At 48.4% G+C, this 25,841-nt stretch overlaps 1 protein-coding gene across 2 annotated transcripts in view; it reads left to right on the top strand.

Moving 5' to 3' along the window:
* Window positions 1-25,841, top strand: part of HAND1 (heart and neural crest derivatives expressed 1) — a 326,296-nt gene that overhangs the window by 66,181 nt on the left and 234,274 nt on the right. The window contains exon 1 of one of the 2 annotated variants that reach the window (XM_068278345.1): window positions 4,771-4,851. The exons of the other annotated variant lie outside the window; for it this stretch is intronic. Coding sequence (XP_068134446.1) covers window positions 4,818-4,851 — 34 coding nt within the window. The 5' untranslated portion in view covers window positions 4,771-4,817. Of the gene's footprint in view, window positions 1-4,770; window positions 4,852-25,841 lie in introns of those variants that run through there. 2 annotated transcript variants of the gene reach the window in all.

The raw sequence follows: 25,841 nt of genomic DNA, 5'->3' as shown, positions 1-25,841 counted from the left end.
AGCCAGGTCAACATCTGCAAGGAGTTTGTATGTTATCCCCGTGTCCGTGTGGGCTTCCTCCGGGTACTCCGGTTTCCTCCCACATCCCAAAAACATACAGATACGGTAAGTTAATTGGCTTCCCCCTAAATTGGCCCTAGACTACAATACATACATATGACTTATGCGCTTTGAGTCCTATGGGAGAAAAGCGCTTTACAAATGTTATTGTATTGTATATTGTATGACACTACATAACACTACACAATACATACATATGACTATGGCAGGGATTAGATTGTGAGCCCCTCAGAGGGACAGTGACAAGACAATATACTCTGTACAGCGCTGCGGAAGATGTTGGCGCTATATAAATACTAAATAATAAAATAATAATAATCAGAATCAGTTTTATTTTCGCCAAATACAGCAGGGCTATACTTGGAATTATTTGTGGTACACATGGCATAGGCAGAGCCGGGACAAGGTCCTCCAGCACCCAAGGCTGAGACACCAAAGTGCGCCCCTCCATCCCTCCCACCCCAGCCATCACACACTGATTGCTATTAGACTAAGAGCCGCCACAGGGCCCACAACCTCCCCAACACCTTAATATCTAGTTATCTGGCTTGCAGTCACTGCTATGTATCTCCTTTTCTTACTTCTTTCTGCTTCAAACACAATTAGGAAAGACAGCTGAATGAATTATGTGCCCCCTCCTACACTGCGCCCTGAGGCTGGAGCCTCTCCAGCCCATGCCTCGGCCCGGCCCTGGGCATAGGCATAGTCAGTGGCGTAGCTAAGGAGCTGTGGGCCCCGATGCAAGTTTTACAATGGGGCCCCCCAAGCACTCTATACATAACAATTAATACGGCGCACAAAAACCTGCCAATGGCAACTACAGTGTCAGAGGTGCAAGAAGGGGATGGGGAGCAGCTTGTTACTGATTACCCCCCAAGCACTCTATACATAGCAATCCCTGCCAATGGCAACTACAGTGTCAGAGGTGCAAGAAGGGAATGGGAAGTAGTTTGTTAATGATTACCACTGTTCAAAGTATCTATAGAAGTGATTATTATGAGCACAGGACCAATAGAGAGCTAATACTGTGGTTGAGGGAGGGTCCTCCGGGGCCCCTCTGGCCCAAGGGCCCCGATGCGGTCGCTACCTCTGCACCCCCTATTGCTACGCCCCTGGGCATAGTATAGGAAGACAAGACGCACAACACAACAGTTGGAATTACAGTAATGGTATAGGTCTGACCCTCAGTAGTGCGGACCCCGGTCAACAGTTAGTGTTCTTCCTGCCGTGCAGTGCAGGGACAGTTCAATAATAATAGTAATGATGATAATGATAAATGATGATGATGTTAATGTTAATAGTGATGATGTTGGTGGCCCCCCATGCTGCCCTGGGCAGTGAGAATCAAGGCAGAAGCGGCAAAAACTGTCTGGAAGGCCCCGCTAGGGCACGCCAGAAGGCAGGCCTGACAGGGGGAGATTGGAGTTCAGCAGCCGAACCACTTGGGGGAAGAAGGTGTTCTTCCGTCTGGTGGTTTTGCATGGTATAGTCCTGTAGCGGCGGCCCAGTGGGAGGAGCTTGAAGTAGCAACTGCCTGGATGGGAGGGGTCACGGGAGATCACAGTGGCCCTCTTCCTCATCCTAGCAGAGTGGAGGAGTTCTAGGGGTGGAAGAGGAGACCCGATGATCCTTTCTGCGTCTGTTATGACTCTCTGCAGTTTGTATTTATCGCTGGCCGTTGCGCCCATGTACCAGACGATGATTGAGGAGCAGAGGATGGATTCTATAGTGGCAGTATAGAAGCTGGTCAGCAGTTCCCTGGGCATGCCGAATCTCTTCAGTTGGCGCAAGAAGAACAGCCTCTGCTGAGACTTCCTCTGAATTTTGGTGGTGTTCTGCCCCTACTTCAGGTTGCTGGTGAGAGTCGTGCCGAGGAACCGCACAGATGACACCCTAGAGACTTCGGTACCCCCAATGAGGACAGGTGGGAGGGGGGGAGGATTCTTCCTGAAGTCCAGGACTAGTTCAACGGTCTTTGCTGCGTTGAGTACTAGATTATTGTCACTGCACCAGTTACAGATTCTCTCTACTTCGCTGCGGTACTCATGCTCCCCGGTGCTGCCAATTAGGCCAATGATGGTGGTGTCGTCTGCAAATTTGATGATTTTCACAGAGTCCGCGGATGATATGCAATTGTTGGTATAAAGGGAGAACAGTAGTGGTGACAGTACGCAGCCTTGTGGAGCCCCTGTATTGGTGGTTCTGATGCTGGAGTAGCAGTTGCCGAGCTTCACCTGTTGCGTTCTGTTTGTCAGAAAGTCCTCGATCCATGCTCGAAGGGTGGGGTCAACTCCGAACCACGTCAGATTTGTGAGCAGGATGTCTGGGCAGATCGTGTTGAACGCAGAGCTGAAATCTAGGAACAGGATCCTGGCGTAGGAGGCAGGGTTGTCAAGGTGCTCTGTGATGTATGCCAAGCATAAACCCTGGTTGCTAGACCAGCAACCACCAATTACACATGTGGAAGGATCAAACGGACCCCGCTTAGTTGGACAGATCACTCTGTCTGGTTGGGAGTAGAGATGGCCCGAACGGTTCCCGGAGAACTTCCGGTGGTTCGCGTTCGCCATGTAAGGCAAACTTTTCCGGAAGTTCGGTTCGCCCCATAGTGCACCATTAGGGTCAACTTTGACCCTCTACATCACAGTCAGCAGGCACATTGTAGCCAATCAGGCTACACTCCCTCCTGGAGCCCCCCTCCCCCTTATAAAAGGCAGGCACCACCGGCCATTATACTCACTCGTGTGCCTGCAGTAATTAGTGAAGGGACATCTGCATCAGACTCTCTCATAGGGAAAGATTAGTTAGGCTCTTGTAGGCTTGTTAGCTTGCTCCTTGCTGATTCTTATTGCTAAAATAGCACCCCTCAACAGCTCTTTTGAGAGCTAATCTTGTTCTTGTGATCTATTTTTTTTTCTGTGTGTCCCACTGACACTTGTGTTGCATAGACAGCTATGCTAATTCATACTGTGTATGTGCCACTGCCAGCCAGGCACAGCACATTCAGTGACTATCTGTGTGTGTGACAGGTGCACATTGTAATACCCAGTAATGCATATACCTAGCTGTTGTATTCAGTGAGCCCACCTCATCACTGCATATACCTACCTGTTGTGTTTAGTGAACCCACCTCATCACGGCATATACCTAGCTGTTGTGTTCAGTGAACCCACCTCATTACTGCATATACACCTCGCCTTAGCCCTTCCGGATCCACCCTCCACCAACGCCTGGACCGGCAGGTAGACGACTACCTGGCCTTAAGTGTGGATGTAGACACTGTGAGCAGCGATGAACCCTTGGACTACTGGGTGCGCAGGCTTGAACTATGGCCAGAGCTGTCACAATTTGCCACCCAACTTCTGGCTTGCCCTGCCTCAAGCGTCCTGTCAGAAAGGACCTTCAGCGCAGCTGGAGGCATTGTCACTGAGAAGAGAAGTCGCCTAAGTCACAAAAGTGTTCAGTACCTGCCCTTTATCAAAATAAATGAGGCATGCGCACCAGTCCAGCACGGCCGTTACTACGCAAACAGCTGTTTGCGGTGCGTTACACAGTGAGTTTGGTGTGTCAGTGTGAAGCAGAACTCTACACTCCCTGATTGATGTATACACATGCAAGATGTTTTAAAGCACGTTAGGCCTGCAATTTAGCATTCAATGTGATTTCTGCCCTTAAAACGCTGCTTTGCGTCAAATCCAGATTTTTCCCCGGGGACTTTTGGCGTGTATCCCACTCCGCCATGCCCCCCTACAGGTGTTACATAGTTACATAGTTATTTTGGTTGATAAAAGACATACGTCCATCGAGTTAGACCCCTTGAAACATCTTTTCCATCACTTTTGTGGCCAGGATAAATTTTTCTAGTTTTCAAAGTTCGCCTCCCCATTGAAGTCTATTGCGGTTCGCGAAAATTTGCGCAAACCGAACTTTCGCGGTAGGTTTGCGAACGTGGTTCGTGAACCGAAAATCGGAGGTTCGGGCCATCTCTAGTTGGAAGCACTCATAGAAGACGGTCTCCAGCAGATAGCTGGTTTCACCCCCCCCCCCCCCCAAAAAAAAGGGGTGGAGATTAACAACACGGGGGTAAAGAGGCACCCCAAAATAATAAAATATTTAAAATGTTAAAAACAAAATACAAGGTAAGTATTATTATTATTATTTATTATTTATATAGCACCGACATATTACGCAGCGCTGTACAGTGTATATATATATACCTTGTCACTAACTGTCCCTCAAAGGAGCTCACAATCTAATCCCTACCATTGCCATATGTGTATATTATGTAGTGTAAGTACTGTAGTCTAGGGCCAATTTTAGGGGGAGCCAATTAACTTATCCGTATGTTTTTTGGCATGTGGGAGGAAACCGGAGTGCCCGGAGGAAACCCACGCAGACACAGAGAGAACATACAAACTCTTTGCAGATAGTGCCCTGGCTGGGATTCGAACCAGGGACCCAGCACTGCAAGGCGAGAGAGCTAACCACTACGCCACCGTGCTGCCCTAGAGACTTACCTCATAAATAACAAAATGTAGGGTTTACAGGCGTTATTGCACCATTGGCTGAAGGCTCATACACAAGTACCAACAATCTGCCCAACTGTCTGTTGGAAGATAGTTGGGCATGGGCGTGTGTACGGCTGACAAAAAAAACAGATGACCAACTGATAACAGGTTGTTTGCCAGATTTAACCGGTGGATCAATTTGACTAGGGACATAACTAGAAATCACTGGGCCCCCCTGCAAAACTTTGGATGGGTCCCCCTCCCCTCCTCACTTTCTGCACAGGTAAGTTGAGAACCAATGTTTTTCAATTGGCTACTGCACACTTGAAGCAGAACTGGCTCTGCAGATTTCTTCAGCATCACTACAGTACACAGCACTTGGGAGGGGTAGAGAGGCTGGGGGCTGGGAGCTGTACAAAAGAGCCTGCTGCACACTGAATAGGGATTGTCTACAGATCTTTGGCTATAAAACTTTGTATGTTTTCTTATCAGAGGCTGAGCAGATGCAGTCATTAGAATAATTGTGCAGAGAGCAGAAAGTTCTTTCTCTCTGTGCCTTATTTGTCAGTCTCTCAGGACAGGGAAAAGAAACTTCTCCCTCCCCGGGGCCCCCCTGCTGCTTCAGGGCCCCCCCCCCCCTGCGGCTGCAGCCCTTGCAGGGTCAATTGTTATTTCCCTTGAATCTGATCAACTATCATGGAGGTTGGAACGTGTGTACAAGTCTTTTGAACAACTGTTGTTTTTGAATGCAGACATGTTGTGCAGTTTGGCATATAGATTGCATGCCTAGTGTTTAAGTGAGTTGGATGTTTAGTTGGTTGGTGTGTGTGTACGTACTTCTCAGGTAAACTTGTTGTGCAGTTGGTCATGTTGTGCGGTTGGTTGTGCATCAGTGCTGGGCCGAAATTACGCATGAGCGTAATTACGCATCATAATTCGAAGTAAATTTACGCGTAAGCGCTACGCGTAATTTACGGTCTTACGCGTAATTATTTACGCGTAAGGAGTTAAGTGGTATCGTAATTACACTGTCTACCGTAATTGCTAGGTATGCGTAATTTTACGAAGACTTACGCGTAATTTTACGCGTAATTACTAACGTAAAAACTCCCCTTTTCTAAGAGTAGCCATTCAGTCAACATCCTAAGCAACCAATAGTATCTTCTCCCGCCCTTCAGTATAAGCGTACGTTTTGACGCATACGAATGATGTGTACGCAATAGCTGTTACATTGACGGCTATTGCGTACAAATCGTTCGTATGCGTCAAAAAATACGCATTAATGGGTATTACGGCACTACGCGTAACATCGTAGTGTAAGCACCTACATTATGGTATCCTTACGCGTAACTGCGTAAGTTAACGCGTAATTACAGTGATGAACTGTAGATAATTTCCTACGTCGTAACCGTAATTGCGTAATGCGTAATAGCGTAAAATTACGCGTAATAATCCGTAAGCGTAGATTTTTCCATTACGACCAGCACTGTTGTGCATGAAGTTGGACATGTGTATGAGCCTTAAGCGTTTCATTGGGCAAACAACCAGAGTGGAATGATGTTACACAAACGCCAATCCTCCTCTGAACTGGCTGGCCAGGTCCTATGCTTGTGCCGTTATAAGTTATATTGCATGTTAGGAAGCTCTGTGGAAAGTTTTTCCCCATGTAAGGTCGTGCATCTTGGCCATATCAATGCCATAGCACCAAATAAACTAAATAGGATACAGCTGGGAACACCAGACTTGGGGAAGGAATTGGGAATACTGCTTGATAATAAGTTAAGCAACCGCATTCAGTGCCAAGCAGCAGCAGCTGAAGCAAATGAGATTTTGGGATGCGTAAAAAGGAAAATAAAAACATGCAAGGTTTGTACATGGCTACCCCTGTATAAGTCTCTGCTAAGGCCACATCTGAAATATGATGTACACTTCTAGGGACTACATTCCAGGATGGAATAGTAGAAATGAAGGCGGCACTCAATTGGCATCTAAACTTGCGTTTATCAGTAAAGTAGCAAACACGACATATTTCGAGGTAATCCCCTTCCTCAGGTGTACATGCAACCAGGACAAACACAGACAACTTATGAAAAATAGCAGTGCACCTGACCACGCCTTAATTTAGGGGACACACCCCTTTCGGTCACCTGACCACTATGACATCACTCTCAAATTAACCCACCACATACCTCCCAACTTTTTGAAATGAGAAAGCGGGACACTTAAGCCACACCCCTAACCACACCCCTGACACACCCCTAGCCAATCATACACTATATATATATATATATATATATATATATATATATATAAATATATATATATATAAATATATATATATATATATATATATATAAATCTGCAATGGTCCTTTATTTAAAAAATAATTGTGGGTGGGGAAAAGGGTGAGGGTGCCTATGGGTGAGGAGGTGAAAAAATGATCGAGGCCCCAGCCGGCGGATGCGGTGTGTGGGATAATATTGTCCCTCCCTCCCTCCCTGCGAATGTGCCCCCCAGTGTCCCCCTGTATGCCGAGTTTAAGAGTGCAGCGGAGCGGGCAGTCTTACCATTCATCCTCGCGTACGGGCATCTCTGGCTCTTCTCCGCTTCCTGTGACGTCACAGGAAGTAGATGGAAGCCAGAGCCCGGTACGCGAGAATGAATGGTAAGACTGCCCGCTCCGCTGCGCTCTTATACTCTGCATACAGGGGGACACTGGGGGGCACATTCGGAGGGAGGGAGGGAGGGACAATATTATCCCACACACTGCATCCCACACACTGCATGCGCCAGCTGGGGCCTTGATAATTTTTTTGGAACATCTGATCTGACCCCCCAGCCGCCTGGGTACACTGGGGGGTCATAATGGGATAGCGGGAGAGCCCCTCAAATCGAAACTGTCCCAACGAGAACGGAACAGTTGGGGGCTATGCCACTAGGGTAAGTCCATAGTAATATCAAAGTAAAAAAAAACCTGCAGGGTAAGTTCATCTTGCTTGGCACTACAATCCAGTGTCTACCCACATAAATAGTTTCCAAGTAGTGGAAATTGGCAAGTAGTTTGGGAACTGCACTTGAAAGGATACACAAGCCAAAGCGGTCTGGTAAAATGGAGGCTGCTGTGATGTGTGGCCATGTTTGCTGAGGCTTAGCGCTCCTCTCTCAGTCTTGTGTCACTCCATTCCCCTGCAAATGTCCCATTAGTGGCCTCGACTTGGCTCGGAGTCACCAAACTTTAAAAGGTCTCTCTCAGCCATGCACAATATAATAATAGGACATTATAGGTTTACTACAGTATGACTATGGTAGAGATTAGAGTGTGAGCTCTGAGGACAGTCAGTGACATGACTATGTACTCTGTAAAGTGCTGCAGAAGAGGTCAGTGCTATATAAATACATAATAATAATATGGGAGAACATTAGACTATGACTATGGTAGGATTAGATTGTGAGCTCCTCTGAGGACAGTCAGTGACATGATTATGTACTCTGTAAAGTGCTGCAGAAGATGTCACTGCTATATAAATACATTATAATAATATGGTAGGACATTAGACTATGACTATGGTAGGATTAGATTGTGAGCTCCTCTGAGGACAGTCAGTGACATGATTATGTACTCTGTAATGTGCTGCAGAAGATGTCAGTGCTATATAAATACATAATAATAATATGGTAGGACATTAGACTATGACTATGGCAGGATTAGATTGTGAGCTCCTCTGAGGACAGTAGTGACATGACTATGTACTCTGTAATGTGCTGCAGAAGATGTCAGTGCTATATAAATACATAATAATAATATGGTAGGACATTAGACTATGACTATGGTAGGATTAGATTGTGAGCTCCTCTGAGGACAGTCAGTGACATGATTATGTACTCTGTAATGTGCTGCAGGAGATGTCAGTGCTATATAAATACATAATAATAATATGGTAGGACATTAGACTATGACTATGGCAGGATTAGATTGTGAGCTCCTCTGAGGACAGTCAGTGACATGACTATGTACTCTGTAATGTGCTGCAGAAGATGTCAGTGCTATATAAATACATAATAATATGGTAAGACATTAGACTATGACTATGGTAGGATTGGAGTGTGAGCTCCTCTGAGGACAGTCAGTGACATGACTATGTACTCTGTACAGCAGTGATGCTCAGCAGAGCTCGAATATTCAAGCTCTTTTTCAGCTATTCGAGCTCGGTATTCGAGCTCCGAATAGCTGCAGCTATTCGAATGGGCTATTCGAGTAAACGCGAATAGCCCATTCACTATTCGAGCTATTCGAGCAAACGGCGCTATTCGAGCTCGGGTACCGAGCTCGAATAGCGTCATAGCCCAGATTGATGTCCTTAGAGCCAATCAGAGGGCTCCCAGGCCCTCTGACGGCAGCCAATCACAGAGGGGGACCCTGGCCAGCCCCTACCCTATAAATAGCGGCCGCCATGTTAGGTTTCTCCGTCCTTGCCTGAGACTTGCATAGAGAGAGAGTTGCTCCTTTGTGCTTTGGCTTAGCAAGAGCTCTATTGTGGTCATTTACCTAGCGTTTTTGCTCACATACACCTCCTATACACACCTATATTGTTGTTAGTTAGATAGACATTGTATTTTAGTTAGTAGCTTTTGTGTTACATAGACAGAGACAGCTGCTGCAGGCAAGCTTACAGCTTTAGGCCTCAGGGCCTGCCTGTGTGGGCAGCTGTTCTCTCCTGTCCTCTGTTAGTATATTTCTCTCATCTATACCAGTATTTCTGCTGTCCTTTACTACTGATTGATTCTGTATTTAGTATTGTAGTTATACTGTACTAGGACACTCACTGTCACTGTTCATAGGCTAAGGCTAAGGCTACTAGCTCCTGCGTGTGTGCACTCACTGTCTTGTACACACACACTCTATTTCCTTCTGATTACTGATTGATTATTGTAATTAGTTGTAATTACTGTTACTACTTACTCTTACTGTACTAGGAGTCTAGGACACTCAGTCACTGTTCATAGGCTACTAGCTCCTGCGTGTGTGCACTCACTCACTGTCTGTGTACTGTAGTGTACACACACACTCTATTTCCTTCTGATTACTGATTGATTATTGTAATTAGTTGTACTTACTGTTACTACTTACTCTTACTGTACTATAGGAGTCTAGGACACTCAGTCACTGTTCATAGGCTACGAGCTCCTGCGTGTGTGCACTCACTGTCTGTGTACTGTACACACACACTCTATTTCCTTCTGATTACTGATTATTGTAATTAGTTGTACTTACTGTTACTACTTACTCTTACTGTACTATAGGAGTCTAGGACACTCAGTCACTGTTCATAGGCTACTAGCTCCTGCGTGTGTGCACTCACTGTCTGTGTACAACACACTCTATTTCCTTCTGAAGTTCTGATTACTGATTGATTATTGTAATTAGTTGTACTTACTGTTACTACTTACTCTTACTGTACTAGGACACTGAGTCACTGTTCATAGGCTAGCTCCTGCGTGTGTGTGTGCACTCACTGTCTGTGTAGTGTGTACACACTACACACACTCTATTTCCTTCTGATTACTGATTGATTATTGTAATTTCTAGTTGTACTTCCTGACTCTTACTACTTACTTACTGTAGTAGGGACACTCACTCAGTCACTGTTCATAGGCTAGCTCCTGCGCGTGTTTGCGCGTGCGTGCACTCACTGTCTGTAGTGTACACACACTAAATTTCCTTGTGATTACTACTGATTATTGTAACTTCTAGTTGTACTTCCTGACTGTTACTACTTACTTACTGTACTAGGGACACTCACTCAGTCACCTCACCCACCAACCCACTCCATTAAAGTACCCCACTTTTAACCCGCCCTTTTAAAAAACTTTTGTCTTTACGCCCAAAACATCGAAGATGTCTGGAAGTGGCAGCCAGCGCGGTTTGGGCAAGGGGAAGGGCAGCAAGGGAATCAGGAGGAGAGGGAGCAGCATTGTGGCAGGCCGCGGCCGCGCCACCATGCACAGTTCCGCAGCAGCAGCGTCAGTGGCTAACATTCCTCCCATAGCCACTGGCCGTGGACGCCTTGGGCGCCGCCCAGCAGGAGCATCTGCAACTCACGCTGCAGAGACACAGCAGCAGCAGCGTGTAGCACCTGCTCCGATTTTCCTCCAGCCGGGTCGGAAACGTCCCATTGAGGAAAAGCATGCAGACACTGTGGTGCAACTCATGACGGAGGATGAGCAGCCCGCCATCAGCTCTGCATCCGAGGCCTCCACCCTCACCACCACCACCACCACCCCTGTTCGCAGCAGCCGCCCAGCAGGCTCTGGGGAGGAGGCCAGTTCACCGTCACAAGTTGGCGACCTGTCACTCAGCAGTATTTTTACCCCAGGCACCATCAGGGTATTGTCTGCTGTTGTTGGCGATTTGGAGGAGGAGATGCTGATGGGCACTTTGGGGGATGAGGGATTGGACAGCAAGACTGTGGCGACAGTCAAGCAGCCCATCCATGCATCAGGAGAGGAGTTTGGGGGGTCATCATCCCAGCAGGACATGTTTCAGGAGGGGGAGGATGATGATGACCCGGTGACAGACAGAGACTGGGTGCCACCACCTCCAGGGGATGTCGTCCTCAGCAGCTCTGAGGAGGAGGAGGAGGATGCGCTTGTGGGCCTTGCAAGGAGGCGCATCATTGCAAGCATTGGCAGCAGTAGGCAGGTCCCACAGCCTGCTGGTGTCTCAGGCTCAGCAGCAGCAGCAGCAGCATCTGCCAGTACCACCACCAGCCGCACCCAAGCCCCCCCCCCCCAACCACCACAGGGAGACAGGCGGCAGCAGCGCTTCCATGCCGTAGGGGGATGTTTCTGTCACCAATCTGGCGATTTTTCACCATGCCCACTGTGTACAGCAAGTACGCCACTTGCAACCACTGTCAGCGGAAGTTGAGCAGAGGTGCAGACCCCTTAAAGTTCAGCACCAGCTCGCTCATCAACCACCTTGCTGCGAAACATTTCCACCAGCATGAGGAGTTCCAGAGGCTGAAGGCATCTGGTGCTGGCAGTGGCACCACACCCATCACTGCACAGCCTTCAGCTGCAGCAGCAGCAGCAACAGCAGCCACCCGCCCTCCTGCTCCTCCAGCAGCACCAGCAGGAGTGCGGAAACGCACTGCTCCTCCCCCCTCTGCAACTCCTGCCGCCGACACTGAGGCCTGTTCTGGCAGCCAGTCCTCAGTGGCCTCCTCCGCTGTGTCTGCTGATTCCCGTGCCAGCAAAAGGCCACGCCAGAGCCTTTTGAGCGAGTCCTTCCAGGGGGTGGTTAGGGCTCTGCCTCCCAGCAGCCGTCGCGTGCGGCAGCTGAACGGCTTGCTGGCACGGGCCATGTGCTCCCAACTCCTGCCGTACACGCTCGTGCAGGAGGGGAGCGACATTCGTGCGCTGCTTGCTTGCGCAGCCCCAGACTGGCAGCTCCCCAGCAGACACTTCTTTGCCCGCAAGGCCATTCCTGCACTGCACCGCTTTGTGATGGCCAATGTGGAGCGAGGGCTGGAGCACGCGGTTGGTGAAAGGGTCCACGTCACCATGGACTCCTGGAGCAGCCGCTTCGGGACAGGCCGCTACCTGTCCTTCACTGTCCACTGGGTCAGCTTGGTGGAAGGGGGTGAGGATGGGAGAGCAGCAGCGGGCACAGCAGCAGCAGCAACACAGTGGGTGGTGCCACCCCGCAGGGTCAGGGGAACTGCAGCAGGTTCCTCCGATCCTCTGCCATCCTCCGGCACACCTGGCCAAACCCCCCGCCTCAGCAGCAGCGTGAAGGCCCGCCACTGCCAAGCGCTGCTGCACTTGGTCAGCCTTGGGAAGACCAAGCTGATGGCAACCCATGTGTTGGCCAAACTCCAGGAGCAGGAGAGGATTTGGCTGACCCCCAGAGGCCTCAGAGTCGGAGAGGTGGTGGCCGACAATGGGCCCAATCTGGTTGCCGCAATAGACAGGGGAAACCTGACCCACATCCCCTGTCTTGCCCACGTGCTGAACCTGGTGGTGCAGAAGTTCTTGCGCACCTACCAGGGGATGGGCGAACTGCTGGAAACGGCAAGGAACGTTGTGCGTCACTTCCGGCGCTCGGCTGCAGCCTGTGCGAGCCTGGAAGACGTGCAAAAGGAGCTGGATCTGCCACGCCATCGGCTGATCCTTGACCTTCCCGACTCAAGAACTCCACCCTGGCGATGTTGGAGCGTCTGGTTGAACAGAAGCACGCTGTCAACCAGTACCTTGCCCTGGCCACTGTTTCCGCCGCTCAGAGAAGGGACAAGACCAGCAACATCCCGTCCATCGTCCCCGATGATGACTGGAGGCACATGCAGCAGGTGTGCTTAGTGCTGGCTCCCTTTCTGCAGGCCACTAACATGGTGAGCAGGGACCATGCTATGGTCTGCGAGTGGGTGCCCCTGGTTTGTCTGCTGAACAGGGCCCTCGATGCTTTGCTGGAACAGGGAGCGGCAGCCTTGGACCAGCAGGAGCGGCAAGCAGCTGCACAGTCCACCTCTGAGGGGGAGGAGGAGGAGGACTTGGTGGAGGTCCCTGACCTTGCTGCTGATGAGGGGGAGCAGCACAGTGCAGCTGAGTTGGTGCGGGGGTGGAGAGAGGATGAGGCTGACGAGGCAGAGGAGGAGGATGAGGACAGCAGCACTGCCGTCGATGTGCCAGCAGACGTGGCCCGCCTCTTCCCAATGGCAGCGCACATGCTGACGTGCCTGCGCAGGGACCCCAGGGTGATCCAGATGAAGCAGAGGGAGGACATCTGGATCAGCATGATGTTGGACCCACGCCTCAAGGGGAAGTTGAGCCAGTTCCTGCCGCCTGCAGGAGGAGACCCAGCGCAACAAATAAGGAGCTTGCAGCAGGCCCTTGTTGAGCGCTTGGAGGAAGCCTTCCCCCAGCCTTCCACCCCCACTGTCCAGCAGCCAGCACAGAGGCAGCAGCAGGTGCCTGCATCCAGCAGCAAGCGCCCCACAGACCTGCTGTCTCTCAGCCACGAGCTCTACAGGACTGTAGAGGCTCCGGCAGCAGTGACTAGAGAGGAGGTGCATGCAGCAGCATCCTCCTCCGGTCACAGCCAGCGCCTGACCCGCATGGTGGCTGACTACATGGGGTCCTACAGCGGGCTTGACAGCGATGCCCCTGTTGATCCCATGGAGTATTGGGTCAAGCGCCTGGAGATCTGGAGCGAGCTGGCGCAGTACGCCCTGGAAGTGCTGTCCTGCCCCCCTTCCAGCGTGCTGTCCGAGCGCTGCTTCAGTGCAGCTGGTGGTGTGGTCACCGAGAAATGCTCACGTCTGTCTCACAAGTCTGTGGACAGACTGACGTTTCTCAAGATGAACCAGGCGTGGGTGGAAGGCGAGTTCCTGGCCCCTGTTGTCGGCGAGAGGGGGACATGAACTGGCTAAGAACCATCGTTAATGTGCCTTACCACCCTTTACCACCTCCTGGCTCCTGCTCACTAAGCCAGCCTGGTTCACTTTGACTATTACGTCGCCTGCAGCCACACATTTTACACCTACAGCGGGCTGCTGTGTACTGCCCTTCTGCTGTCTGTCTGTGTTTCCCACTGCCAGGGTACACAGATTTACCTTCTGCTGCCACTCTGCCACCAGCTATTACGTCAAACAATAGCTATATATCTGTGTAATTTGTTTTACAAACAAAACCAAAAAACCATTAAAAAAAAAAAAAGGTTTAATTTTTCTGAGGTGCCCGGGTTGAAAACTGTGTTGTCCCAGTTGTGTATTGGACACGATGTGGGCTGCACGACCGCTGTCTGGGACCTCCTGTTGTGTTCATTTACGGCCTGGTATCACTGCTAGGTACCAGGGTTATTATGTCACGCTGCCTGCCTGCTGCCACACTCACACTACTCCTCCATTCCTCCTGCTGCTGCTGTCTGTCTGTGTTTCCCACTGCCAGGGTACACAGAATTACCTTCTGCTGCCAGTCTGCCACCAGCTATTACGTCAAACAATAGCTGCTCACATTACTCCTCCATTCCTCCTGCTGCTGCTGCTGTCGGTCTGTGTTTCCCACTGCCAGGGTACACAGAATTACATTTTGCTGCCACTCTGCCACCAGCTATTACGTCAAACAATAGCTATATATCTGTGTAATTTGTTTTACAAACAAAACCAAAAAACCATAAAAAAAAGTTTTAATTTTTCTGAGGTGCCCGGGTTGAAAACTGTGTTGTCCCAGTTGTGTATTGGACACGATGTGGGCTGCACGACCGCTGTCTGGGACCTCCTGCCTGCTGTGTTTATTTACAGCCCTGGTATCACCGCTAGGTACCAGGGCTATTATGTCACGCTGCCTGCCTCATTGACTGCCTGCTGCCACACACTCATCCTCCTCCTCCTGCTGCTGAATTTACCTCCTGCTGTCTGTGTGTTTCCACTGCCAGGGAGCACATACAATGGCGCTTCCAACATGCGTGCGCCACCAGCTATTTGTTACGCTCAAAAATAGCTGCATTTCTTTTAAAAAAAATTTGAAAAGAGAAATAAGTGAAGAAGAAGACGATATAGAAGAAGATGAAGAAGATGAAGAAGAAGAAGATGAAGAAGAAGAAGAAGGAGAAGAAGAAGAAGATGAAGAAGAAGAAGATGAAGAAGATGAAGAAGAAGATGAAGAAGATGAAGAAGAAGATGAAGAAGATGAAGAAGAAGATGAAGAAGATGAAGAAGAAGATGAAGAAGATGAAGAAGATGAAGAAGATGAAGAAGATGAAGAAGGAGAAGAAGAAGATGAAGAAGAAGAAGATGAAGAAGATGAAGAAGAAGATGAAGAAGAAGATGAAGAAGAAGATGAAGAAGATGAAGAAGAAGATGAAGAAGATGAAGAAGAAGAAGATGAAGAAGAAGAAGATGAAGAAGATGAAGAAAAAGAAGATGAAGAAGAAGAAGATGAAGAAGATGAAGAAAAAGAAGATGAAGAAGAAGAAGATGATGATGAAGAAGATGAAGAAGAAGAAGAAGACAATATAAAAGAAGAAGAAGAAGATATAGAAGAAGATATAGAAGAAGAAGATATAGAAGAAGAAGAAGAAGATATAGAAGATAAAGAAGAAGAAGAAGAAGTATATACAGTACTGAACAAAATTCTGGACACAACTTCTCTTTTCACCTTTTTTTTTTTAAAGGAACATCCCCACATAATCACTTGCTGTTGTTACTTGGAAAAAAAGATGTTTCTTGCATCATTCACCCTCAAAACAAGTGTAGGAAGCTATTTAAGGCCAATTCGAATAGTCAGCTCGAATAATGAGCTCGAATACCGACTCGAATAGTGAGCTCGAAGTCCGAGGTCGAATCGAATAGTAAAATGTATTCGACTCGAATATTCGACTGACCTCGAATAATTTACTATTCGAATTCGACCAAACTCGAATTTTGAAAAGGGGTATTTGAGCATCACTGCTGTACAGTGCTGCAGGAGAGGTCAGTGCTATATAAATCTATATATATAAAATCGAATGTGTGTGTGTGTGTGTGTGTGTGTGTATGTATGTGCCGCGATCACGCGAAAACGGCTTGACCGATTTGAACGAAACTTGGTACACAGATCCCTTACTACCTGGGATGATATGTTCTGGGGGTCTCGCGGCCCCCTTGCACACCTGGGCGGAGCTACAAACAGCAAATCAGATTTCACCCATTCAAGTCAATGGAAAAAATGTAAAAGGCTGCCATTCTCACAGTAATCAAGCCAGAGTCCCCACACATGGCACAGTTGGTCACTTGGTGACCGAGGTTACAAATCCAGGAAAAGTGGGCGGAGCATAAAACTGCCAATCAAATTTCAGCCATTCATTTAAATGGGAAAATGTAAACTGCAGCCATTCTTAGACTGTTAATCGCAGGGTTCTCAAACTTGGTACACTTGGTCACTGGGTGAATACGATTACGATTCAAGAAAATGGGTGGAGCCTACAACAGCCAAAATTCACCTATTGATTTTCAAGGGGAATATTTAAACTGCTGCTATTCTTACACTTTTAATGGCAGAGGCTTCAAACCTGCTACAGTCAGTCATTGGGTGACTGGGGTCCAAATTCACTAAAGGGGCAGGGCCACATACAGCCAATCAGATTTCCTTGGTGAATAAACTGCTTCCATTCACATATTTTTTGCCAGGAACCTGAAAGCTCACAAACTTGGTCATTGAGTGACTGTGTGTCAAGGTTACAAAAAGTGGGCGGTGCCAAAAAAACTTTTATTGGGAAAATATAAACTGCAGCCATTTTTACACCGTTAATGGCAGGGTTCTCAAACTTTGCACAGTTGGTCACTGGGTGACTGAGATTAAGATTTTGGAAGGTGGGTGGAGCCTACAACAGCCAATAAAAATTCACCTTTTGATTTTCAAAGGGAATATTTCATCTGCTACCATTCTCTTATACTGTGAAAAGCAGATTCCTCAAACCTGGTACAGTTGGTCGCTGGGTGACTGGGGTCGAAATTCGGAAAGGGGGCGGAGCCACAAACAGCCAGATTTGTTTATTTTTCAATGGGAATATACAAAGTATTGATACCAAGGACCCTAAAGCCGATAAACTTGATAACTGAGTGACTGTATGTCAAGGTTAGAAAAAGTGGGCGGTGCCAACAACTACATTTTTAACATGGCAGGGTTCCCAAACTTTACACAATTGGCCACTGGGTGACTGGGATGAATATTCAGAAATGTGGGTGGAGCCTACAACAGCCAATCAAAATGTACCTATTGATTTTCAAGGGGAATATTCCCATTGCTACCATTCTCACACTGTTAGTGGCAGAGGCCTCAAACCTGATACAGTCAGTCATTGAGTGACTAGGGTCCAAATTCACTAAAGGGGTGGAGCCACAAACAGCCAATCAGATTTGTTAGATTGATTTCAGCCATTCTGTTATTGGCAGGGTTCTCAAACGTGACACAGTTGGCCACTGGGTGACTGGGACTAATATTCAGAAAAGTGGGTGGAGCCTACAGCAGCCAATCAAAATTCACCTTTTGATTTTCAAGGGGAATATTTACATTGCTGCCATTCATGCACTCTTAATGGCAGAGGCCTAAAATCTGCTACAGTCAGTCACTGGGAGACTGGGGTTTAAATTCTGAAGGGATCAGGCCAAAAACAGCCAATTAGATTTGTTTAATTTCAATGGTAAAATGCAAAAATGTTCAAATTCAGTAAAGGTGTGGAGCCAAAAACAGCCAGATTTCTTTGCTGGATAAACTGCTTACATTAGCACAATTTTGATGCCAGGAACCCAAAAGCTCACAAACTTGGTCATTGAGTAGTGACTGTGTGTCAAGGTTACAAAAAGTGGGTGGAGTTAAAAACAGATTTTTCTAAGAAATTGTAAACTGCAGCCCTTCTTCACTGTTAATGGCAGGGTTCTTAAACTTAGCATAGCTGGTTACTGGGTGACTGGGATTAATATTCAGAAAGGTGGGAGGAGCCTAAAAATGGCAATCAAAAATCACATGTCACTTTTCAAGGAGAATATTAAAATTGCTGCTATTCTTGCACTTATGGCACAAGCCTCAAACCTGGTACAGTTGGTCATTGGGTCACTGGGGTTCAAATTCAGAAAATGGGACAGAGCCACAAATGGTGAATCAGATTTGTTTCATTTCATGGGAAAATACAAATTATTGATGCCAAGGACCCCAGAGCTCACAGAATTGGTAATTGAGTAGTGACTTTGTGTCCAGGTTACAAAAAGTGGGCGGAGCCAAAAACAAATTTCACTGGGAAAGTGTAAACTGCAGCCCTTCTTAGGCCTCTTGCACACTGCAAGCAAATCAGATTCAGATTCAGATTTTTAATCTGTTTTTACATCCGATTCCGATTCAGATTTTTAATCTTAACTGCATGCTGCGTTTTTTGATCCGTTTTTCTGTTGAATGTATTCAAGGAAAATCGGAAACGGAATCGGAATCGGAAACGGAATCGGAATCGGAAAACGGATTTGCAGTGTGCAGGGAGCCTTACACTGGTTATGGCAGGGTTCACAAACTTTGCCCAGATGGTCACTGAGTGACTGAGATTAATATTCAGGGAAGTGGGTGGAGCCTATAATAGCCAATCAAAATTCACCTGTTGATTTTCAAGTGGAATATTTAAATTGCTGCCATTTTTACACTGTTAATAGCAGATGCCTCAAACCTGCTACAGTTGGTCATTGGGTGACTGGGTTCAAATGCTGGAGAGGGGCGGAGCCACAAACGTTCTATCGGATTTGTTTAATTTCTATGGGAATATACAAATGATTGATGCCAAGGACCCCAAATCTCACAAACTTAGTCATTGAGTGTTTGTGCGTTAGGATTAGAAAGTGGGCGGAGCCCACACCAGTCAATTACATACCCGGGCAACGCCAGGTCATCAGTGGGTGGAGACAAATACTAATTTCACTGGGAAAATGTAAACTGCAGCCATTCTTACATTGTTAATGGCAGGGTTTTTAAACTTTGCACAGTTGTTCACTGGGTGACTGGGATTAATATTCAGAAAAGTGGGTGGAGCCTACAAAATTAGGCTCCACCTATTGCTTTTCAAGGGAAATATTTAATTGCTACCATTCTTGAACTGTTAATGGCACAGGCCTCAAACCTGGTACAGTTGGTTATTGGGTGACTGGGGCTCAAATTCAGAAAAGGGTGTGGAGCCACAAACAGCCAATCTGATTTTTTCATTTCAATGCAAATTATTGATACCAAAGACCGCAAAGCTTACAAACTTGGTCAGTGAGTAATTGTGTGTTAGGGTTAGAAAAAGTGGGTGGAGCCGACACCAGCCAAATACATACCCGGGCAACGCCGGGCAATCAGCTAGTACATAATAATAATATGGGAGAACATTAGACTATGACTATGGTAGGATTAGATTGTGAGCTCCTCTGAGGACAGTCAGTGACATGACTATGTACTCTGTAAAGTGCTGCAGAAGATGTCACTGCTATATAAATACATAATAATAATATGGTAGGACATTAGACTATGACTATGGTAGGATTAGATTGTGAGCTCCTCTGAGGACAGTCAGTGACATGACTATGTACACTGTAAAGTGCTGCAGAAGATGTCACTGCTATATAAATACTTAATAATAATATGGTAGGACATTAGACTATGACTATGGTAGGATTAGATTGTGAGCTCCTCTGAGGACAGTCAGTGACATGACTATGTACTCTGTAAAGTGCTGCAGAAGATGTCACTGCTATATAAATACATAATAATAATATGGTAGGACATTAGACTATGACTATGGTAGGATTAGAGTGTGAGCTCCTCTGAGGACAGTCAGTGACATGACTATGTACTCTGTAATGTGCTGCAGAAGATGTCAGTGCTATATAAATACATAATAATAATATGGTAGCACATTAGACTATGACTATGGTAGGATTCGATTGTGAGCCCCCCTGAGGACAGTCAGGGACATGACTACGTAATAATATGGTAGGAAATTAGACTATACGGGGCCATACACTAGGCGACCAACCAACCAATCGACCATCCAATTCAATTATTATAATCGAATTGGTTGAAAATTGGTGCTGTCAAATGCATGCCCGACCGACAAAGTGACCAATTTCGGGACGGAAATTGGCCGCACAGTCGATCGCGCATGGTGGTAAATTTCGGGGCGAGGTTGGTTGGTCTGGTGCGCGGCGGTACGGCGGCCGCTTTGCAAACGAGCGACGAGACGATGAAACCCCCGGCGCTGCCGCCGCATTGTATAAATGTGTGCACTGCATTTATACATTACCTGTCCTGTGTCAGCCTCCACGCGGTTTCCATCCATCTCCGGGTTCTGCATACACGCCGGCGGCGCTTTGAAGTCACGAAGGTGCATAGCGGCTGACGTCAGACACTATGCGCCGCTAGCGTGTATGCGGCTGTTACCCGGCGAGATGGATGGATGGACCCGGCGAGCTGCTACAGGACAGGTCATGTATAAATGCACTACACTACATACATTTATACATTTTGGGGGCAGCGGCGGGGCGGACGCGGCGGCTCAGCCGATTCTCTGATGATTTCATGCTGAAATCAGAAGGGAGATAAATTTGTCTCTTGGTCAAATCTGCCCATATTCGTTCTAGTGTATGGGCACCTTATGACTATGGTAGGATTAGACTGTGAGCTCCTCTGAGGACAGTCAGTGACATGACTGTGTACTCTGTACAGTGCTGCAGGAGATGTCAGTGCTATATAAATACATAATAATAATATGGTAGGACATTAGACTATGGCTATGGTAGGATTAGACTGTGAGCTCCCTTTGAGGACAGTCAGTGACATGACTATGTACTCTGTAAAGTGCTGCAGAAGATGTCAGCGTTATATAAAACTAAATCTGAATAAATAATAATAGTATTGTACATACCTAGCACTAACATTCTTATTAAATGGTGTCTTGAAGAATAGACTCTTGTCTCCTATGCTGTGTCTGCTGCTGATATGAGGCTGTTGAGGTAGAATAGTCTCCTATAGCCTCCTCTTGGGGACTTCATCACCTTTCGGACATAATGTTAGCAGCACCAGCCCCCCCCCCCCCCCCCCCCCCTCTTATTTTGACACTGTCTGGAGCATTTTCCTGCTTCCCCCCTTGCAGTGTGTCTGACATCTCTAGGAGTCTTTCAGTACCTGCGGCCAGCTGGAGTGTGTCAGTCAAGGGAAGGGGAGGGGCCAGGCCTGACAGCGGACACTGCGCAGCACATGACTCCAGCATGCTTCAAACTCAATCAGACATTCCTGTTTGATCCTCTGTGGGGGTCACAGATCCTTCCCTGCAGATATATTCAGTGATTTCTAAAATCATTCATCCACTCCCCGCCCCAGAAAAGCTCCATAATATAAGGCGGCCCCTTATAGCCAGGTACAGCGAGAGGCTTTGCAATTTTTCCCAGGAAGTTTATTATTGTTATTATTGATAAAGCGCCAACATATTCCGTGGCGCTGTACAGCATTAGAAACCAACATGGGGTACATAATAATCCAGACAGTCTGACCAACAGTGGGCCCCTGTACTGAATAAATAAAGGGGCCCTATATGAGTGGCTGTAATCATATCAGATTACGGTTAGATCCAAATAATATCGATAACATAAAGGTACATGACTCCAGGTTACATTGTATAGGCGGCACTCTGTTGATGTAGCACACAGTTCATACTTGTGTATAACGGGGCCACAAGCAAATATCACTGTTCCTCTTGAAGAGAGAAATACACAGAGAAGAGCCTACAGAATAATCACCCTACTGCTCCATGCTCTGTACACAGGCTGCTGCTCCATGCTCTGTACACACGCCGCTGCTCCATGCTCTGTACACACGCTGCTGCTCCATGCTCTGTACACACACTGCTGCTCCATGCTCTGTACACACGCTGCTGCTCCATGCTCTGTACACACACTGCTGCTCCATGCTCTGTACACACACTGCTGCTCCATGCTCTGTACACACACTGCTGCTCCATGCTCTGTACACACACTGCTGCTCCATGCTCAGTACACACGCCGCTGCTCCATGCTCTGTACACACGCTGCTGCTCCATGCTCTGTACACACACTGCTGTTCCATGCTCTGTACACATGCTTCTGCTATATGCTCTGTACACACGCTGCTGCTCCATGCTCTGTACACACGCTGCTGCTCTATGCTCTGTACACACTCTGCTGCTCTATGCTGTGTACACACACTGCTGCTCCATGCTCTGTACACACACTGCTGGTCGTAGTCAGCCAACTTCGCTACGCTGGAACTACGTGTAGTTTTACGCATTTACGCTTCGCCAAACTACGGCTTTGAAATCAAATAAACGCTTCATATGCATTTTGTAGACTACGCGTTAAAATACGCAATTACGCGTAGTGTAAACCGTAGTGCATGCGGACGATTATGCCATTATGCGGAAACATTTACGCATTAATTCCTCTGTGAAAGTTTGTAGCAGGGCCTCTTCTATGCGTACATTCCCCTTTCCAATGCGTAATTTTGTAAGCATACAATCGTACGCGGAAAAATAGACACGAATAACGCATTCGTAGTTTACTTCGCAATACACTTGTGAACTACACGTAGGGGGCGTAAACTACGCGTAACGGTACTTCGCTACGCGTAAAATTGTAAGCGTAGTTTTGAAACTTCGCCTGCGAACTACGATGCGTAGATGCAAACTACGATGCGTAAATTCGCACTAGCGTAGTTTCTGCTCATCCCTGGTAGGTAGCCAGTTATAGGTGCCCCCAGTGTTGGTGGCTAGGTACAGTTGCCCCCAGTACAGGTTAGCCACAGGGGCAATCAAACCCAGGATTTTCAAGGGGGGGATTCCTGAAAGGTCTCCCTCAGCCACGCACAATACAGTATAATAATATGGTAGGACATCATGCTGGGTGCACATAATGCAATCTGACGATTATATCCTACATGTCCGATCTGCTCCCAATCGGCAACGGGATCGATCAGGAGCATTTTGGATAAAGATAATAATGAGGACAGCCGACATTGGTAATGAAGGGGAAAGTGAAGCATTCACCTAGCAGGGCACAGGGCTGTGCTCATACCTGGCTCTGTTAAGTTCCCCAGAGCTGCTCCATGCTCTGTACACACACTGCTGCTCCATGCTCTGTACACACGTTGCTGCTCCATGCTCTGTACACACACAGCTGCTCCATGCTCTGTACACACGCTGCTGCTCCATGCTCTGTACACACACTGCTGCTCCATGCTCTGTACACATGCTGCTACTCCATGCTCTGTACACATGCTGCTGCTCCATGCTCTGTACACACGCTGCTGCTCCATGCTCTGTACACACACCGCTGCTGCTCCATGCTCTGTACACACACCGCTGCTGCTCCATGCTCTGTACGCACACTGCTGCTCCATGCTCTGTACATACGCTGCTGCTCCATGCTCTGTACACACGCTGCTGCTCCATGCTCTGTACACACGCTGCTGCTCCATGCTCTGTACACACGCTGCTGCTCCATGCTCTGTACACACGCTGCTTCTCCCTGCTCTGTACACACCCTGCTGCTCCATGCTCTGTAGGCACGCTGCTGCTCCATGCTCTGTACGCACACTGCTGCTCCATGCTCTGTACGCACACTGCTGCTCCATGCTCTGTACACACCCTGCTGCTCCATGCTCTGTACACACACTGCTGTTCCATGCTCTGTACACACGCTGCTGCTCCATGCTCTGTACACACGCTGCTGCTCCATGCTCTGTACACACGCTGCTGCGCCATGCTCTGTACACACGCTGCTGCTCCCTGTTCTGTACACACCCTGCTGCTCCATGCTCTGTACGCACGCTGCTGCTCCCTGTTCTGTACGCACGCTGCTGCTCCATGCTCTGTACGCACGCTGCTGCTCCATGCTCTGTACGCACGCTGCTGCTCCATGCTCTGTACGCACACGCTGCTGCTCCATGCTCTGTACGCACGCTGCTGCTCCATGCTCTGTACACACGCTGCTGCTCCATGCTCTGTACACACGCTGCTGCTCCATGCTCTGTACACACGCTGCTGCTCCATACTCTGTACACACGTTGCTGCTACATGCTCTGTACACACACAGCTGCTCCATGCTCTGTACGCACGCTGCTGCTCCATTCTCTGTATGCACGCTGCTGCTCCATGCTCTGTACACACGCTGCTGCTTCATGCTCTGTACACACGCTGCTGCTCCATGCTCTGTACACACGCTGCTGCGCCATGCTCTGTACACACGCTGCTGCTCCCTGCTCTGTACACACCCTGCTGCTCCATGCTCTGTACGCACGCTGCTGCTCCATGCTCTGTACGCACGCTGCTGCTCCATGCTCTGTACACTCGCTGCTGCTCCATGCTCTGTACACACGCTGCTGCTCCATGCTCTGTACACACACTGCTGCTCCATGCTCTGTACACACCCTGCTGATCCATGCTCTGTACACACACTGCTGCGCCATGCTCTGTACACACGCTGCTGCTCCATACTCTGTGCACACGCTGCTGCTCCATGCTCTGTGCACACGCTGCTGCTCCATGCTCTGTACGCATGCTGCTGCTTCCCCATGCCCTGTACACATGCTGCTGCTCCATGCTCTGTACACACACTGCTGCTCCATGATATGTACACACGCTGCTGCTCCATGCTCTGTACACACAATGCTGCTCCATGCTCTGTACACACACTGCTGCTCCATGCTCTGTACACACACTGCTGCTCCATGATATGTACACACGCTGCTGCTCTATGCTCTGTACACACACTGCTGCTCCATGATATGTACACACGCTGCTGCTCCATGCTCTGTACACACGCTGCTGCTCCATGCTCTGTACACACACTGCTGCTGCTCCATGCTCTGTACACACGCTGCTGCTCCATGATATGTACACACGCTGCAACTCCATGCTCTGTACACACTCTGCTGCTCCATGCTCTGTACACACGCTGCTGTTCCATGCTCTGTACACACACTGCTGCTCCATGCTCTGTACGCACACTGCTGCTCCATGCTCTGTACACACACTGCTGCTCCATGCTCTGTACACACGCTGCAACTCCATGCTCTGTACACACACTGCTGCTCCATGCTCTGTACACACACTGCTGCTCCATGCTCTGTACACACGCTGCTGCTCCATGCTCTGTACACACGCTGCTGCTCCATGCTCTGTACACACACTGCTGCTCCATGCTCTGTACACACGCTGCTGCTCCATGCTCTGTACACACGCTGCTGCTCCATGCTCTGTACACACACTGCTGCTCCATGCTCTGTACACACGCTGCTGCTCCATGCTCTGTACACACACTGCTGCTCCATGCTCTGTACACACGCTGCTGCTCCATGCTCTGTACACACGCTGCTGCTCCATGCTCTGTACACACACTGCTGCTCCATGCTCTGTACACACCCTGCTGCTCCATGCTCTGTACACACCCTGCTGCTCCATGCTCTGTACACACACTGCTGCTAAATTCAAAGTCAACTGTAGCAGGGAAACAAAGGGGGCGGTGCTGTGAGCTGCAGGATACCTGCAGAAATTCTGGTATCTCAACTTGTGCCTGTCCCCAGACACTGCACCAGTCCCGGTCTGAGGGGGGATTGTGGGCAACAGTAATCCCCCCCAGCGTTTGCCTACGAGCCAGGTACAATTGCCCCCAGTATAGGTTGGCCAGGCACTCTTTTCACTTTCTGTTTCTACCTGCTGCTGGCCCCAGACTTCTGCCACCTGAGGAAGTGGCC

The sequence above is a fragment of the Hyperolius riggenbachi genome, chromosome 3 (assembly GCF_040937935.1).
Source record: "Hyperolius riggenbachi isolate aHypRig1 chromosome 3, aHypRig1.pri, whole genome shotgun sequence".
NCBI classification, from domain to species: Eukaryota; Metazoa; Chordata; class Amphibia; order Anura; family Hyperoliidae; genus Hyperolius; species Hyperolius riggenbachi.
This window is presented reverse-complemented; position numbering and strand designations above follow the sequence as displayed.